General features: G+C 41.7%; 1 protein-coding gene across 1 annotated transcript in view; it reads right to left on the bottom strand.

Moving 5' to 3' along the window:
- HOOK1 (hook microtubule tethering protein 1) overlaps window positions 1-17768 on the bottom strand; it is a 140301-nt gene that overhangs the window by 88324 nt on the left and 34209 nt on the right. Inside the window, exons 4-8 of the mRNA XM_030206091.1 lie at window positions 16183-16233; window positions 15108-15240; window positions 12092-12159; window positions 3434-3496; window positions 814-897 (exon numbers count right to left, since the gene is read on the bottom strand). Of these exons, the coding sequence (XP_030061951.1) occupies window positions 814-897; window positions 3434-3496; window positions 12092-12159; window positions 15108-15240; window positions 16183-16233 (399 nt within the window). The remainder of the gene's footprint in view (window positions 1-813; window positions 898-3433; window positions 3497-12091; window positions 12160-15107; window positions 15241-16182; window positions 16234-17768) is intronic.

Genomic DNA, 17768 nt, shown 5'->3' with positions numbered 1-17768 from the left:
GGTACTAATTACCTAAGGAGGACACAAAGCTGAAGGTTCATACTCTTGTACCAGCCCTACTAGAGCCTTCAGGTTCTTCAAAAGATTAGTCAGAAACTGCAGAGTCAGATAAAAACCTTAGGAATATTAATATTTTAATGGGAATTTTTTTTTTTTTTTAAATCATCATCCATGCTGAAGTATGTGGCTTCACTTTCCTTCTTTTTACAAATAACTGCTCAATCCCATTAGTATCACATGAAACCACAACTGTACACATAAAAGCAATCCTGCACGGCAACTCTTAACTTGTAGAGTGGTAATGCAAAAATGAGAAAGTGGAACACAGGGTGCTGGACTTTGAGGAAAAACACACATTGGGCAACTGTAGCTTTTTGATTTTTATCTATCTTTTTTTTTAACTTTATTAGTTTAAGTTATGTTATGGTCAAGATTTTTGTTTCATAGCTTCCCTTACATAAGAGCAGGATCTTGTGGTGCCCATTAGTGTTCTCACACAGCTTGGAGGAGTAGCCTAGTGGTTAGTGCAGTGGACTTTGATCCTGGGGAACTGAGTTCGATTCCCATTGCAGCTGCTTGTGACTCTGGGCAAGTCACTTAACCCTCCATTGCCCCTGGTATAAAAATAAGTACCTGAATATATGTAAACCGCTTTGAATGTAGTTGTATAAACCTCAGAAAGGCGGTATATCAAGTCCCATTTCCCTTCCCTATGGCTCTCAAGAGGGTCTCCAAAACAGAAATATCCTTGAATCACTGCTATGGCAAAGAACATCTAATACACAGAAAACCAGAGTCTCTACTGAATCTTACCTGCATGTCTAGCTCTTGACATCGCAGCTTCAGTTCTTCTTTTTCTGCCTCTGCTTCATGAAGTTGTTCAATGGTTTTTCGAAGCTGCAAGATTTAGGTGCTTTTGATTAAAACCACCCACTTCATTGATCAGAACCAAACTTACGACACTGTTAAAAATAGGAACAACGAACATTCCAGCCACACAAGAGGGTTGACATTTCACATTCATAAATGATAATTTTTAGTGGCAGTACTCTGGGACCATTTGGGACATCAATTTATAGCACCATTGAATAAAGTTTATTGTTATTTTGTACTTCAGCACCTTTATCTAAGATTTGTATGTAAACATTTTTTTATTTAGATTTACTCATGCCTTTTTCAGTAGTAGCTCAAGGTGAGTTACATTCAGGTACATCAGGTATTTCTCTGTCCCTGGAGGGCTCACAATCTAATTTTGTACCTGAGGCAATGGAGGGTTAAATGACTTGCCCAAGATCACAAGGAGCAGCAGTGGGATTTGAACCGGGATGTCAAGACAGGTGCTCTAACCACTAGACCGCTCCTGGATAACATGGGAACATGTTATCTAGGCCACTCCTCCCGTAACAAGCTTACTGACTCAGAACAGAACCACTTGTTAAATGAACAGAGGAAACACTTAACATTTTCATTAGAGATGGATGTAATTTTTTTTTCTTTAGAAAAATCTAAGCCCATGGTCAAGGCTAAGTGTCTCAAATGATAGTAATCCTGAAGTGACAGATCATCTAAAATTCACAAGCACGAAGATAATTTATGGTTTACTTTGATGTTATCAGCAAGAATGTATCTTCTGGTTATTACCAAGCATTTTGGCCTTGTAACAGTTCTGGGCATATTCTACTTTGTGTGTTCTGCCATTTTAGTACTGCTTTCAGAGGAAACAAAGCTGATCAGCTTTACATACTGGGAAGGACCAAAGAGAGAAAGAACAAGAGGTGGGTAGAAAATTGCAAAACTGTCAGTGAGAAAAAGCAACAAAATGAAAAATACTTTTATAAAAAATATAATCAGAAAAAAGGAAAGAGAAATAAAATGCAATTCAAAAACAAACCAGGATGGACCAATATGAAGTCTGGCTTGTTGTATACAACTGCTAGCTGAAACATTTATTAAAAGTTGCCATATTACTTGCAATAGAAACCATAATCTACCATTTTCAGGGGAACTCAGCATGTTATTGGCCATACAGTTAACATGTGGTGATAAACTTTGCCTCATGTTAGTGGAGCAGCTACCCTCCCAAAAGTGAAGCAATGCCCCCGACAGTTACTGCAAATGTTTTGCACCTTACTTTCCTTCAGTTTGTGTGTTAGGTGAAAACCCTTCACACTTTATTGAATTTCTAACCTCCCTGCTCACAATTAGATGTCCCAAGTAAGGAACAAATATTACTAACAAACCAGTGACATGCATAAACTTTTAAGAATATACATGTTCTGGTTTCAGAGAGGAATCCCTTTTGGACAAAAAAAAAAAAAAAAAAAAAAAAGAACAAAAAGCATAGTGTCTGAATTTAACAGCATTTTCAGCTGAATTTAAGCCCCTAAGTTGTCAGATGGAACTTTCCTGAATTCAGCTATCTAAAATTTATTGGCCTACATTTTGACTTGCAATTAATTTGCCTATTTAGGCTTTAGGCACACAAGTTAAGTGCATAGTGCTGAAAATCAGACCTAAGTTTTCACCTTCTCATTTATGCTCTTATCACTGTCTAGTTTTTCGGAACTTAAATGCAGACATTCAGCCCTAGTCGGTTTTTAATATGGACCAAATCTTAAGTTAATTTGCCTAAACTTCTAGGGCAATTCAACTGTGGCCTCTGCTGACATCAAAAGCAAATATCAATTTATAGTATAGATAATGGAGAATATGTAATTTGGTCTCATGCCCACTGGGGATAGACAAACCACCAATTCACTTCAGACAGATCAGCAAATGCCTCTCAAATAATAATCACTTTTGTGTACATCTGATTCAAACCGGCCTCACAATATAAGGGTGTGTATGGCTTTGGTTGCACCCACAGAAAAGCAGTATATCAAAATCCATGACCCCTGTTTTATCATATAATATAGTTATATGTGGATCACTAATGTTACAATCATCAATAGACAAATATCAAGCACAATTACTGGATTTAACATCAAGCCCTTAGAACACTTGACAAAGTAACTTATCATGGTGGAATTCTGTGTGTATTTTAGCTAAATATGAATATGCTGCGGCTGAAAAACATAACTCACTTGTTAAGTACAACAAAATATGGTCTCCTTTACTAAATCCACTATGTAATAACCTTTGTCAGAATTGAAATTATGTATTACTCCTGTGACTTATGATTATGATCTGTTGTCGAAATAATCCCTGACTTGCCCTAACTTGAACATGTAAGCTGATGCTTGTTACTGTTAACTTGTTAAGCTGGCTAATTGCTTTATTTTAGCCATTTGTTATCATTTATAAAACACAATAAAAATATTGGAACTAAAAAAAAAAAAATCCATGACCCCCACCCTCCAATCCCAGGTTTCAATGTTTGAAAACACCAATGTTCTCAGAAACACAGAAGATAAAAAAGAAAAAAAAATGTTACCTGTTGCTCCAGATCTCCATGTTCATCAGTTCTGCAGGAGTCCACTGTGTCTTTATTCATCAACTACGAAATATAATTGCAACCTATAAATATTGACACAGTGCACAAAAAAATATGCTCCTAGATTGCCTGACGAGCACATTTAAAAAGTAACCCCCCCTCCCCCACACACACACACACATAGTACAAATCACATGCCCACACAAGATTATGTTGTTCTCAATTGTCACTTGTTGATGTTCTTGAAAACGTTAATTTGATAGAAACTCCTAAAATGCTTTCTTGTGCAAGCCTGGACCTCTGCTTGACAAATTATATTTACTGAGGTGGCCACCTTTCAGAAATTATATAAAACATGGTTATTTTAAATAGCCTTTGCAGGTGTTTTATGATCTCCCATCATAATATTTGGCCTGTCCTGTTTAATGATTTTCACGTTTTAAGTGACTGACTAGATATTAATGTTATATAATGTTTGATTATTTATTTAAATTTTACATACCTTAGAATACTCATTGTACTTGACACACAACTAATAAAACAGATTGTGATTTTTCTTTGCAGCTTTGCAGTTTTTTGGTGGTTGTTTTTTTTTTATTAGTATGCTATAAATGTGAGGAATAAATTAAGCATTGTACAGTCACGTACATCAGAATGGTTTGATTACTGCTTGCTGTAATTCTGAAGATGATAAAATAGTTCTTACCTGCTAATTTCCTGTCCTTGAGTCCTGCTAGACCAGTCCAGATAAGTGTGTTTATGTCCCCCTACCAGCAGATGGAGAGACAGACCAATGACTATCCAGTGATGTCACCACCTGTATAAGGTGCAAAGGCAGCCCTGGAACTTACCAGAAAGTGAAGACACTTACTTGTAGTAGCAGGTATTCTCCGAGGACAGCAGGCTTTATATTCTCACAAGTGGGTGATGCTGATCCGTGTCACTCAGTCCAGCAATTCTGCCATAGCTAAGACAGAGTTATGTGAAGCAAAGCCACGCTTCACCGTGCATACGTGCGTGCCTTCCCGCCCATCACATAAACGCAGTCTCATCAGTTTTATACTATAGTAAAAAATAAAGTAAAAAGAACAAAGGAGACAACTCCAAGAGGACATAGAAGGGACTGTGAGAATATAAAGCCTGCTGTCCTCGGAGAATACCTGCTATAGGTTAAGTATCTTCGCTTTCTCTGAGGACAAGCAGGATTATAATTCTCACAAGTGGGGAATCCCTAGCATCCAGGCTCACCAAAACAACAAGCATTAGTCAATTGTGCCTTGCAACAGAGAGGACATAACATAGATTAACCTGAAACTATATACAATCTGAATGATAGTGCAGCCTGGAACAGAATAAAATGGGCCTAGGAGGATGGAGTTGGATTCTAGAACCCAAACAGATTCTGCAACAATGTCTGCTCAAACCGACTGTCGCATCAGCTATCCTGCTCAAGGCAGTAGTATGATGTCAATGTGTGGACTGAAGACCACATCGAAGCCTTGCAAATTTCTTCAATGGAGGCTTAAATGGGCTACCGACGTGGCCACGACTCTGACATTACAATCCATGACATGACCCTCCAAGGCCAACCCAGCCTGGGCATAAGTGAAGGAAATGCAATCTGCCAGTCAATTAGAAACAGTGCATTTCCCGACGGCGACCCCCATCCTGTTGGGATCAAAAGACACAAAAAGCTGGGTGGACTGTCTGTGGGGCCTTAACCGCTCCATGTAGTAGGCCAATGCTCTCTTGCAATCCAAGGTGTGCAAGCTGCTTTTGCCAGAATGGGCATGAGGTTGGGGAAAGAATGTTGGCAAGACAATCGATTGGTTCAGATGGAATTCAGACACCACTTTCGGCAGGAACTTAGGGTGCGTGCGGACTACACTATTGTGATGAAACTTAGTATAAGGCGCATCCGCCACTACAGCCTGAAGCTCACTGACTGTACAAGCTGAAGTAACAGCCACCAAGAAAACGACCTTCCAGGTCAAGTACTTCAGATGGCAGGAATTCAGTGGCTCAAAAGGAGCTTTCATCAACTGGGTGAGAATGATGTTGAGATCCCATGACACAGATGGAGGTTTGACAGGGGGCTTTGACAAAAGCAACCCCCTCTCATGAAGCAAACAAGTAGAGGCTGTTCCATAATGGGCTTACCTTTTACACGCTGATAAGCACTAATTGCACTAAGGTGAAAGCTCACGGAGTTGATCTTTAGACCAGACTTTGACAAGTGTAGAAGATATTCAAGAAGGATCTGTGCAGGGCAAGTAAAGGGGGATCTAGTGTCTTGCTCTTAAACCAGATGGCAAATCTCCTCCATTTAAAAGAGTAACACCTTTTAGTAGAATCTTTCCTGGAAGCTAGCAAGACTCAGGAGACACCCTCCAAAAGACCCAAGGAAGCGAATTCTAGGCTCTCAACATCTAAGCTGAGAAAGCCAGAGATTGGAGGTTGGGATGTAGAAGTGATCCCTCATTCTGACTGATGAGGGTTGGAAAACACTCCAATCTCCACGGTTCTTCGGAAGATAATTCCAGAAGAGGGAACCAAATCTGCCACGGCCAGTATGGTGAAATCAGAATCACGGTTCCAGTCTTATTTGAGCTTTAACAAAGGTTTTCCTACTAGAATCATGGGAGGATACACATACAGAAGACCTGTCCCCCAATTCAGGAGGAAGGCATCTGACGCTAGTCTGTCGTGGGCCTGGAACAGAACTGAGGATCCTTGTGATTGATTTAAGTAGCAAAATGATCTACCGAGGGGGTGCCCCATGCTTGGAAGATCTTGCGGGCTATGCCCATATTGAAAGACCACTTATGAGGTTGCATTATCCTGCTTAGTCTGTCGACCAGGGTATTGTTTTCGCCTGCCAGGTAAGTGGCTCGAAGGAACAAGCCATGTTGGAGAGCCCAATGCCACATACAGACGGCTTCCTGACACAGGTGTGATCTGGTGCCCCCCCTGCTTTTTGGTGTAATACATCGCAACCCGATTGTCTGTTTGGATGAGAGCAATTTGGTGAGATAGCAAATCTCTGAAAGCCTTTAGAGCATTCCAGATCAACAAAAGCTGCAAGAGACAGAACTGAAGATTCGTTTCCTGGGAGGACCAAACACCTTGAATGTGAAGCACATCTACATGAGCTCCCCATCCCCGGAGAGATGCATCCTTCGTCAGCATGTAATGTACACTGTGGAAGCTGTAGCCCAACAACATTTGCCGAGCTGTGACCCGCTGAGAGGCACAAACCTTGGACGCGAGCGAGACGAGATTGTCTGCTCTCATCTCCAGAAGGTAGGCTCGAACACTGTGTGTGTTGAGCAGGGCTCCTATGAACGCCAATCACTGGACAGGGCAGAGATGGGATTTGGGTCAGTTTAAAATGAACCCTAGTAGCTCGAGCTCCCAAATAGTCATCCGCATGGACTCCAGAACCCCTCTTCTGAGGTGCTCTTCACCAGCCAAATGTCGAAATACAGGAACACATGGAGGCATATTTTCAAAGCACTTAGCCTTCCAAAGTTCCATAGAAACCTTTGAAAATATGCCTCATGGACTCCCAGTCTGCATAGCGATGATGCAACTACCACTAGAGACGCTTGGTGAAGACACTGGAAGCTGATGCGACCCAAAAGGCAACACACGGTACTGAAAGTAATGTGTTCCCAGCCGAAAGTGAAGGTACTTCTGGTGACCTGAAAGTATCGGAATGTTAGTATGTGTGTCCTTTAAGTCCAGAGAGCATAGCCAATCGTTTTTCTGAATCATTGGGAGAACAGTGCCCAAGAAAACCATCCTGAACTTTTCTCGGACTAGGAATTTGTTCAGGGCCCTTAGGTATAGGATTGGACGTATCTCCCCTTTCTTCTTCTGCAAAAGGAAGTACCTGGAATAGAATCCCTGTCCTTCTTCACCTGGTGGAATGGGTTCGAACACATGGGCCTATAGAAGGGTGGAGAGTTCCTCTCCAAGTACCCGCCTGTGCTGATAGCTGAATGAATGGGCTTTCGGTGGGCAATTTGGAGGTTTGAGATGCCAACTGAGGGCGTATCCGAGACGGACTATTTGAAGAACCCACAGATCAGAGGTTCTAAGAGGCCACCTTTGGTGAAAAAATTTCAGCCTCCCCCCCAACCGAGAAGTCTGGGACAGACACTTTTACTGCAGCTATGCTCTGCTGAAGCCAGTCAAAAGCTCATCCCTTACTTTGACTGAGGAGCAGCAGGAGCCTTAGGCGTACGCTGCTGAAATGAAAGGCTAGCAAGCCGAAGGGGTGTACCTACACCTAAGATAGTAATAGGTATGCCTCCTGGGCTTACCAAAAGACCTCCTAGCTAAGGAGATGGATACAGAAGGCTCCTGTTGGGAGAGAGAAAAGATGGTATTAGTGTGTTTTTTGATTTGGTCTGTGACCAACCTTCTCTCCAAAAAAGGTTATCCCCCCGGCAAGGGGCATCCGCCAACCTCTGCTGAACAGAACATTCCAAGTCAGAAACATGCAGCCATGATAGTCTGCGTATTGCTACACTTTGAGCAGCGATCCTAGATGCCACATCAAAAGTGTTGTAAGTGGCACTGGCCAAGAATTCACGACATGCCTTCTGCTGCTTGACCTACTTACTATGAGGAGTCTAACCATGGAACCTGGCTACAGCATAACACAAGAGGGACTGCTACTAGTCCCAAGTCTCAGTAACCTAAAACTTATCAGAAGCTGCTCCCACACTAACAGAATGGGAGGGGCATAACTATTAAAATTGTAGAAATGGAAGGAAATGGTTCAAATTTTGGCCCAGACTGCACCATTAAGCAGTCAATTGGCGCTAACTGCATAATGAACAATAAACTAGCCTCGAAGCTGTGTGCACCATCAGAAAACCACAAGGTAAAGTTGAGAGCAATAAAGGTAGTTGGTAGCACTTGCATACACCACCACTCTGAATAGTGCTCTGAATGGTCCAGAGAGGACTGTGAACCTGGGAGATATCTGTAATGAACCTCAAGTATTACACTAAGGACCCCACTTAGTTTGCAGGACAAACACACCGGGCAAACTAGCTATGCCAGAAATACTTCGCTGCCATCTCCCCAAGTGAGATCAGAATATGGTAAGCTACACGAGAGACCAAGAGGACCAGGAGAGTGCAAGAAAGACTCTACCAAACCATTATCCAACAACAAGCAACAAGCTCTGACGAGAAATCTGAGGGTCCAAGACTAGCAAGGATTCTCTCTTTTTCTATATCACTTTTGTTTTCTACAACCCCTCAAAATCTGGCATCTTGGGCCTATTCCTACACCCTTGTTAAGCTTTCTAGCAGACAGAAATAAAAACCCTGACCCCATGTCCTCAAGCCTCAGGTCTGGAAGTTGAGCCCTGCCAACAAGTGTATGATTCAGGGAGACTTGTGGAACCCCAGTTAAGACCAGTTGCATTGTACTGCTGGACCGCAAACTCTCTCCTTGCAAAAGCTCGAAAGGGAGATTCTTTATCAGCATGATAGAGGAGACAATAGGGAAAACATCAACATACCCCTGGACTCCTACCTAAGGAACAGCTTACAAGTCTAGCAGTCCAGTTCTAGACTGTAGGAGTGTCGTACTGCAGAAGGGAATGGAGGGATTGGATTTATCCAAGGCTTCTCTCCGAAGTTTAAGACAAGTAACATTCAGGCACAGTAGGCATTATCCCCCATACCTGGAGGTTTCACCAGCTAGGACTGTACCTGAAGCTACAGAGGGCTATAAGTATCAGTCTAAGATCTGAAGAAGCATCAGTGGGATCTGAAACCCGGCGTCCCTGGCCTTCAGCCTGATGCTCTAAAGCCAGGAGATTCTGACCTTAGGGGAAAGAATGTATCCCCCATCTGTGCCAGATCCCAAGAGCCAGAACTTCTCAAACAGGATGAGGTTCCCCTAAGCCCACAAAACTAGGAGGACTGCAGCCTTTATGCAAATGTTGGCGTACGCAACAATCCCCCGCTGAACTGTGAGCACAGCCATACTGCTCTGTAGGGACTCAGACCTATGGAGGGCCTGACCATGAACCTACTTAACCCTGGACCCTGGGAGACCCAAGGGAGAAGACGACAAACCCAGCATGGAGGATTCAGGAACTCAGCAACAGGGATCGAGGCAGCATGCCACTGGAGCAAAATATTCCTGCCAAACAACCTGAAGGAGGCCTGCCAACTACATGAGACCTCAATTTCACACAGGGTTTTTTTTTTTTTTGGGGGGGGGGGGGGGCAGGCAGACTTTTATGGCCAACTACCAGAGTAATCTGAACATGAAACCCAGAAATTGGACGAAGGCACTCCCCAGAGCACTGTTGCCAGTCACCAACCTGAGATGTAAAACTGATTCATGAAGGGCACTGCCTGAACACAGGCACACATAAGAGGTGAAATAATAGCAGACAATTGCTTAAAGTCTCTAATTAGAGTCCACCCAGACTACCAAATATGAAGGCTCTGTACCTCACCAGTACTGCTCAAGTCAGCAGGAGGACCAACTAGGAGGGCCTATGGCCCCATTGGAATCCGTTGAGCAGAGCCCCCAACACAGAGGAGCTGAAGGATTCTGCCTAGAACTGTGTAAGAACATTCACTTCCAAGGTGTATACCTGCAGGAGTATCACTCCAGCTGCAACCTGGAACTAGTGGATCTAATAGCAACTGAGTCAAAGGATGTGTCTTGCACAGAAAAACCGGAAGAAGGATTGGAAACGTAGAGATCCAGATCTCCCACCAAGTGGTCTCCAATGGCTGCAGTCTCCATCAACTGTGCTTTGCCCAATAGTGGCATCAGCTCAAGAACCCAGACATTATCATAGACAGCATCAGGGAGAGAGAACAAAATAAAATAAATGGCTCCTGGGAACTCCCCATTCTTGAAGCTACCCAATAGACCAGATCCCACATAGGGGTGTCCAAGACCTGCAACTTGTTCAGCCTAAAGACTGCAGCAAAGAAGCAAACTAGGGAATACTGGACCCCATACAAGGGGCCTGAAAACAAGACCTTACTAACACAACTGCCTAGCATAAGAGACCGTAGGCACAGCACAGACAGAAAGGAAGGACCTGATGTACCCTAAGGGAACCATGTCTAGCAGTGACTGACATTTTCCACCGCCCCCGGGCCCTGGCAGAGTAGAGCTACTAGCTCCCTTAGACCAGGACCTAAGAAGATCAAAGACAAACCCTCCCTCCTCCAAATTGGTGAAGGCCCCAGCACCAGGTGTGCCATGGGATTGGGAGGGGGGGGGGGGGAGGATAAGGAAGAAGACAACTGCAACCATATAGCCAGAGTACCCAAAGGAGCACTGGAACCTCCAGGATATAAAAACCCCTCATCCAGAAGCTTAACTCACTATATAGCTGAGCTGATCCCTCAATGCTCTCCCCTCACAGAAGGAAGGCTGCTGCCCAAGCTCCCCTGAGCTAGTATCAAAGTGAAAAAGGCCCTCTCCCATACAGATTCTTGGCTCACCTCAGCGCCAACAGTGACTGTTAACTCTTCAGCTAGAATTTCAAAAGCTTCTCTTAGAAGAATAATAAGTACTGGCAACAAACTATAACCTTAGCCAAATCCTTAAAAAAGGAGGAACTGTCAATAGTTGGAGCATACACATTTAAGTGAAATAGCTCTATGTGATCCAACTGTATAGGAAGTTAGACCCAATGGATCTCTTGATCTGACAACTGAGTAGAGGCAGTTCAAATCAGAGTGCTTGAACAAAATTATCACAGCGTTTTTCTTTCCTATAGCAGCCAAAAAGACCCCAAGGCTATAATGTTTATTTATTTATTAGGATTTATTTACCGCCTTTTTGAAGGAATTCACTCAAGGCGGTGTACAGTAAGAACAGATCAAACATGAGCAATAGAAAATTACAGCAGTAAAAATATTCAAGTAACAATACAAAATATGGCATGGAGAGACATAATCGAACGCTCCGCCCAAGTTTTCCTGAGGGCATCCCTGCAGGATGGCCCTGTGAAGGGGCGGGGAAACCGCTATTATCGAAACAAGTAGACAACACATACACAAGAAGTAGAGGACCAATTTAGATTATCTAGCTACAGATAACTACTGCAGTATCTTAAAACATTTAACTGTATTTATTGTATAAATCACAGCTTCCCAAACTGTGGGCCAGGACCACTGCTCCCTCTAAGATGAGCGGGAGTCCTCCAACTGCACTGCTGCCAGTAGAGGTGGGGGGGGGGGGGGGTGCTTCAATATTGTGTTTTCAATTGCTAGGGACAGACAGGTTCCCTGGAGTCCTGCAGAGCTTGCTTGTTTCTCGCTTTTGAACGTTTGATAGTGAAATAGCACCCCCCACTTCCCTTTGCAGGACTGCAGGACTGTAAGTGGAGGACTCCTGCTGGACTTAGAGGAAAGTGGTCAAGACCCCAAAGGGGTAAAAAAAATCCTCTTATTTAGGACTGGAATCTGGGTGTGCTCTCCACAGGTGTATCATTATTATGTACATCAGGGATGAAGTGGTGTCACACAATTTTATTTGACCACAATCATGGGGTCAAAGCCACAAGAAGATTGATAAGCGCTGGTATAAATCCTTGAGTACAGTAAAAATTTCAGACAATATGAATTGAATTTAAGCATATTGCATGTTGCCTACCTCTTGAATAGCAGTCATGACAACATGTTGCACAGACTCTTCAAGTGTCATTATGGTTTGAATATGTTCTGAACAGAGAAAAAACAGTTACCATGTTTTAAAAGCAGAAAACATGACATATGACATGATATCTGGAACACTCTAAACCTAATATATCGAATATATTCTAGTGATATATAAAGCGTTTTATAATTTATATATTAGAAAGTTACTACAATCTATTACAGCTGTTAGACCAACATCTCATTTAAAACAGCACTATTTTCTAACAAACATTTCTACAGCTGCAACGGACAAACTCATTAGAAGACTAGTACCTTTACTGCTGCAAAAGGTCTGAATTATAATATAGTATTTATGGTAGCTCCCATTTCTGTCAGTTTCTAGTGAATCTATTCAAGAAGGCTCTTTCCTTTTTATGTTTTCCAACAAATAGAATGTTGAAAAGAATTATATTTAAAAAAAAAAAAAAGGGACAATGTCTGTTCCCTGGCATAATAACTCTCCAAAAATGATGGAATGATGGAAATTCACCAAATTTGGAAATAAAGGAGGAAAATGTGAATATCCTGGAGAAGTATGAATGTATTCGACATGTCCATATTTTCAGAAAACCCCTACTGCTTTATCTGAGAAACTGCTAAAGGTGCAGGATATTGGCCATCTCTCCAGTTCCAAACTCATACCCTGTTTTTCCAGGAGTTTGGCCTAGAGCAACACAGGCACGGGATAAAAGCAAGCAAGCACCAGGTGACAGATGGCACCAAAAGGTGCTTTCAGGGTAATCTCCTCTCATAATATTGCATAAATAAAAAAAAGTTAAAATAAAAATTATCAGATTAACAATCAAGCAAAAGAACGCTTGTACAGTAAAGCAAATAGGGGTTCCAAACAAACACTAAAAGGAAAAAAAAAAAACTACAAAAATCATCAATAAGGAAAGGAAAAAAAATACCCTAATCGGCTAATAAATAAATTTTCTGTTCCACACACCCGAAGCACACCACACCCCCCTATATAAGATACTACTCCACTAAATATGTTGTTATTCTAAACTTTTGTTAGGCACACTGAACCAATTCATTTTGGATAATTGTGGGATATAAATGCAATTATAAATAAATAAAAATAAATAATAAACGATACTATAGAGGAAGTCAGGAAAACAAATATATATCTCTCCTCTCATACTTCTAAAATCATACACACACCCCTTATATGTTCCTATACCTGCACAAACTCACACACTCCTATACCCACCATAACACCCTACATTCCTATATACCCATATATATACCCCCACCCTCCCACATATTACTACTACTACTACTATTTAGCATTTCTATAGCACTACAAGGCATACGCAGCGCTGCACAAACATAGAAGAAAGACAGTCCCTGCTCAAAGAGCTTACAATCTTCATATTCACCACAAACCCACATTCTATAACTACCATGTACTTCTAAGCCTCACACCCAAACCCCTCAGCCACACTTCCATTCCCTCCAAATACTCTTTCATACTGAACACTTCAATAAAATTTGCTGGAAAGAAATCCCCACACCATGGAAGTAGGGGTCATCTTCAAGCATTGCTACTGTTGTCTTCACTTCCAGCCCTCAAGAGCCACCAACAGGTTAGGTTTTCAGAATATTTCACATGAATATGCATGAAAGAGATTTCTATGCATGCTACCTCCTTGTATGCAAATATATCTCATGCATATTCAAGAATCCTAACACAAATGAGAAACCTAATTGCAATCTAGTTACACACAAATAACGCTACACTTTAAGTAACCAAAATACTATTAAAAATAAACTTTAAACACTATTATAGTGCTATTCTACAAAAATCCCTTTATAAAACCCAATATTCTCCACACTGCTCCCAAATACCATACATACATTCACACAGCACACAGATCTGGATAATTACTGCTCTAGCACATGAATGTATTGCCTAAAATCTGCATCCAACATAGCGTCAATACTCAAACGACTGCGGAGAAAACCCTGCTATAGATCAACCATCTGGTCTTCAGCACGACACTGATGTTATACAAATGTACGTCCATAGCAACAACACTTTCAAGAGGAAGTTCTTTCAATGTCCAAAGCTGTGCTCAACTTTACAAATCACCAGTAAATGATGAACAGTATCTTCCTGCAGCACGTAATTTGACGGGCTGCTACAGGAATTTAAAGTCCATAGACTGTTCCCAGTGAGGATTGTGGTGCCATTTCAATAAGGCACCTGACGTCATCAGGGGCCTCAAGTGGTCCTTTAAGATCTGGCACCGTTTGCCGCGTGTAACTGCAGGGCGTGGCCTATGAGTCATGCCTTGGAAACCCCTTTGCAGAACCAAGAAGCGAAGAGGACAGTGTGGAAGACTGAGTTTCTGCCAATTAATTTTTTCCCCCCAATGGACAGGAATGTGATTTCTACAGGGCCTTTGCAACATTCTTCAACGCAGGCTGGATCCTCAATGGGAGCTTAAGTTCTCCCGATCGTACCCCTCCCTTACCCCCACTCCCGTTGGTTCATGTGATGGAGAGGCATTGCATGTCATTGCTCCAGCTCCAATTGGGACTGTGCAAACTGACAGGTTTATTAACTCTTTAGTTTATTCTAAATTGCCTACGCCTTTTCAAATCCCGGAAGTGATTTCACAGACCCATGTTGTGGGGAAACAAGCAAGATGCTACCTTGAAGGATCTATGGGACTTGAATTTCCATATGGAGGGTATGTTAAAGACAGTAATGGCTCAAACTGCTGCCTTTTCTCAGGAAGCTGTGAAGTTCTCTAATATGGACTCTAATATTCAGGTTTTGGACAAAAGGGTTTCAGTTGTGGAGACTGAAGTCTCATCCTTCCAGGCTTCATCTATCTCACTAATTAAAGATTCCTTAAACATTCATTTAAAACTAGAAATGATGGAGAATTCACTAGTTTAGCTTAAGGAATAAGGCTTCTTGGTGCTTCCTCTTAAAAGAAATCCTAGAGTTCACATACCTTGTTTCTTTTCACAGTTAACAGCACAGCCTAAAATGAGCTGCAGCAGTCTACCCAGTTCTGTAGGATTTGAATGGTCAACTATCTGATTTAGATCGGGAAGAAGAAATTCTGAAATCTGCTGGCCCAAAAACTGCAATGGGAGAAAAAATTATAAAGTTACCCTTTTGCTTGTACAACCGTTCTTCATATCAAAACCCACTTCATTTGCATCAGAGTTATAAATAAATTCATTATATATATATATACATATATATATATATATTAAAAAAACCCTCACAGAACTACAGCATAGATTTCCCACTTGGACGGGCATTTTCGATATGACATCTAAGTCCAATTTTGGATGTTTTCCACAAATCGTCCAAAATCCAAATAGGTCATTTAAAAAAAGAAAAACGTCTATTTTTTTTTTTTTAACTACTGTATCGAACTAGGTTTTGTACTTTGGACGGTTTTTTTTTGGTCCATTTTCGAATAAAAAAAAACAAATAAGTGCAAAACAGAGATTCATGCCACTGGGATGTAGGAGGAGCCAGTATTTTTAGTAGACTAGTCTCCCAGACATCCCAGGAGTGCAATGGGGCACCCTAGAGGGCACTTCTGTGAACTTCATAAAAATGCTCTCAGGTATGCATCTCACCTTTGCTTCCTATCTTGTCCCCTGAGCTTTCCAAAACCCACCCAAAACATACCATCCCCCTCTACAATAGCCCTTATGGGTGTAGGGAGCATCTATAAGTGGGTACAGTAGGGGTTTGGTGACTTTGGCAGGGGTCACAGTTTCCACCACAAGTGTGACGGTGGGAGGGGTGGGTCGCACCTGATTGCCTCCAGTTGTCATCTGGTCATTTAGGGCACCTTTTTGTGCCTTATTCGTATAGGTATAGACCAAAACGGCCTAGACGGTTTAATTTTGTTCCATTATGGCTGCAAAATATCCAAGTGTTAGCATGCCCTAATCCCAAATTCGAAATGCCCCCGACACACTCCCTTGTGATTTGAATGCACTTTTGATGGACTTCATATAATAACTTTCTAAATAAAATAGAAATATATATCGCACCTTTCATACCTCATTATAATAATCCACAATTCCTTGAAGAATCTTCTTTAAATTATTGACCTAAGTATTTTAAAAGCAATAAATATGGTTGTGTTAATAATCACAGCAGTTATTGTTGATTTATTAAAATTCAGAGGAACTTCAAATTTAGGGCTTGTTTCGCTTAGGCTCCCTCCCCCCATTCTGTGAAGGCAAAAAGGTCCTTAATTACAATCTTTCAATCCCTGCACGTTTCACACAGTGGCGTAGCCACAGGTGGGCTCAAGCCACCCAGTAGCAGTACACCTATGCTATGGCTGGCAGGGATCCTCAAGCCCCACAAGCCGAAAACTCCTAACAACTCTTCCTCCCGTGTACCTTTTACATAGATCTTTGCCGGCAGTAAGCACCAACTTGTAGAGACAAAACAGGCCCTGTATATGGCACCACGTAGCATTATGAACCTGATTTTCTTGTAAGACTTAGGCCAGTGTCAGTTCCTATGCAGAGGTTTTGTTCACAGACCTTGGGCACACTGCTGACACATCAAGGCCTAAAAAAAGAACAGTAGCGTGCTCTGCTGAACACAGTCCAATGAGATCTGTTTCGCCTCTGCCTATGGCACAGTCACTACAAAAAATGCTCAACTAAATCACCAAACCAAAAAAAAAATATATAAACTCCAGACACCTACTTTTAGATTCCTGTATATAGAGTGGGAGAGACTCATCTCAAGCATGGCGCTGCTGAAGTCAGATGCCAAAACTGGTGCTTTAAAAACCCAAGCTGTACACATCACTTACAAAAATTTCCTTATCATTTATCAAAACTGTATATTTCTCATGCTTCCCTCATACTGACAAATAGCATTAAAGTGCATTCTAAAAAAAATACAGGTTAAAAAAACGTGCTGTTCTGCTACTAAACTCTATCGTACTGTTGCCCTCTAGCGTACAAATCTGAAAACTGTCAGCAATTTAAAACAAAAATCAACTTTAAAGGAATACTGCCCAGTTAATTTCCTGACTCAAACCTGCAGGTTCCAATGTGCTAAGTCTGTAAATCCACTTTGTCTCCTGTCTCTCAAATCTGTGCAGGCGATTGCCTCCATGGTAATCTGTGCAGGCAATTGCCTCCATGATAATATACAGGCTCCCAATCTATGGCAAAACATCTCAGATCTTTGAATTTATGCGATTGTTCCATACAGTGATCTACAAGTCGTGTGTTGCGTCTGCACATTTTAATATCTGACTTATGTTCAAGTGAACAGACGTTCAAGCAACGATTGGTCATACCAACATAAAGCTTTTGGCATGGACAGATAATGACGTAGACAACAAACTCACTTTTACAAGTGGTGAAATGCTGTAAACAGTAAACTTTACCATCACCAGGATTTTTGAAATCTTTAATCTGCAACATCATATCGCATGTGCAACACTGCATACATTTAAAATGACTATTAACAGTGTTTTTTAAAGGGCAAGTTGTTTTAATGTCAGCTGGACAAAGAATTTCTTTCAAATTCTTTTCTCATGCAAATGCCACCCTTACATCAACTTCAGCAAACACCGAATGGAGTTTAATAATATCCCAGTTCTTTCTCACTGTAC

The sequence above is a fragment of the Microcaecilia unicolor genome, chromosome 6 (assembly GCF_901765095.1).
Source record: "Microcaecilia unicolor chromosome 6, aMicUni1.1, whole genome shotgun sequence".
Classification (NCBI taxonomy): domain Eukaryota; kingdom Metazoa; phylum Chordata; class Amphibia; order Gymnophiona; family Siphonopidae; genus Microcaecilia; species Microcaecilia unicolor.
This window is presented reverse-complemented; position numbering and strand designations above follow the sequence as displayed.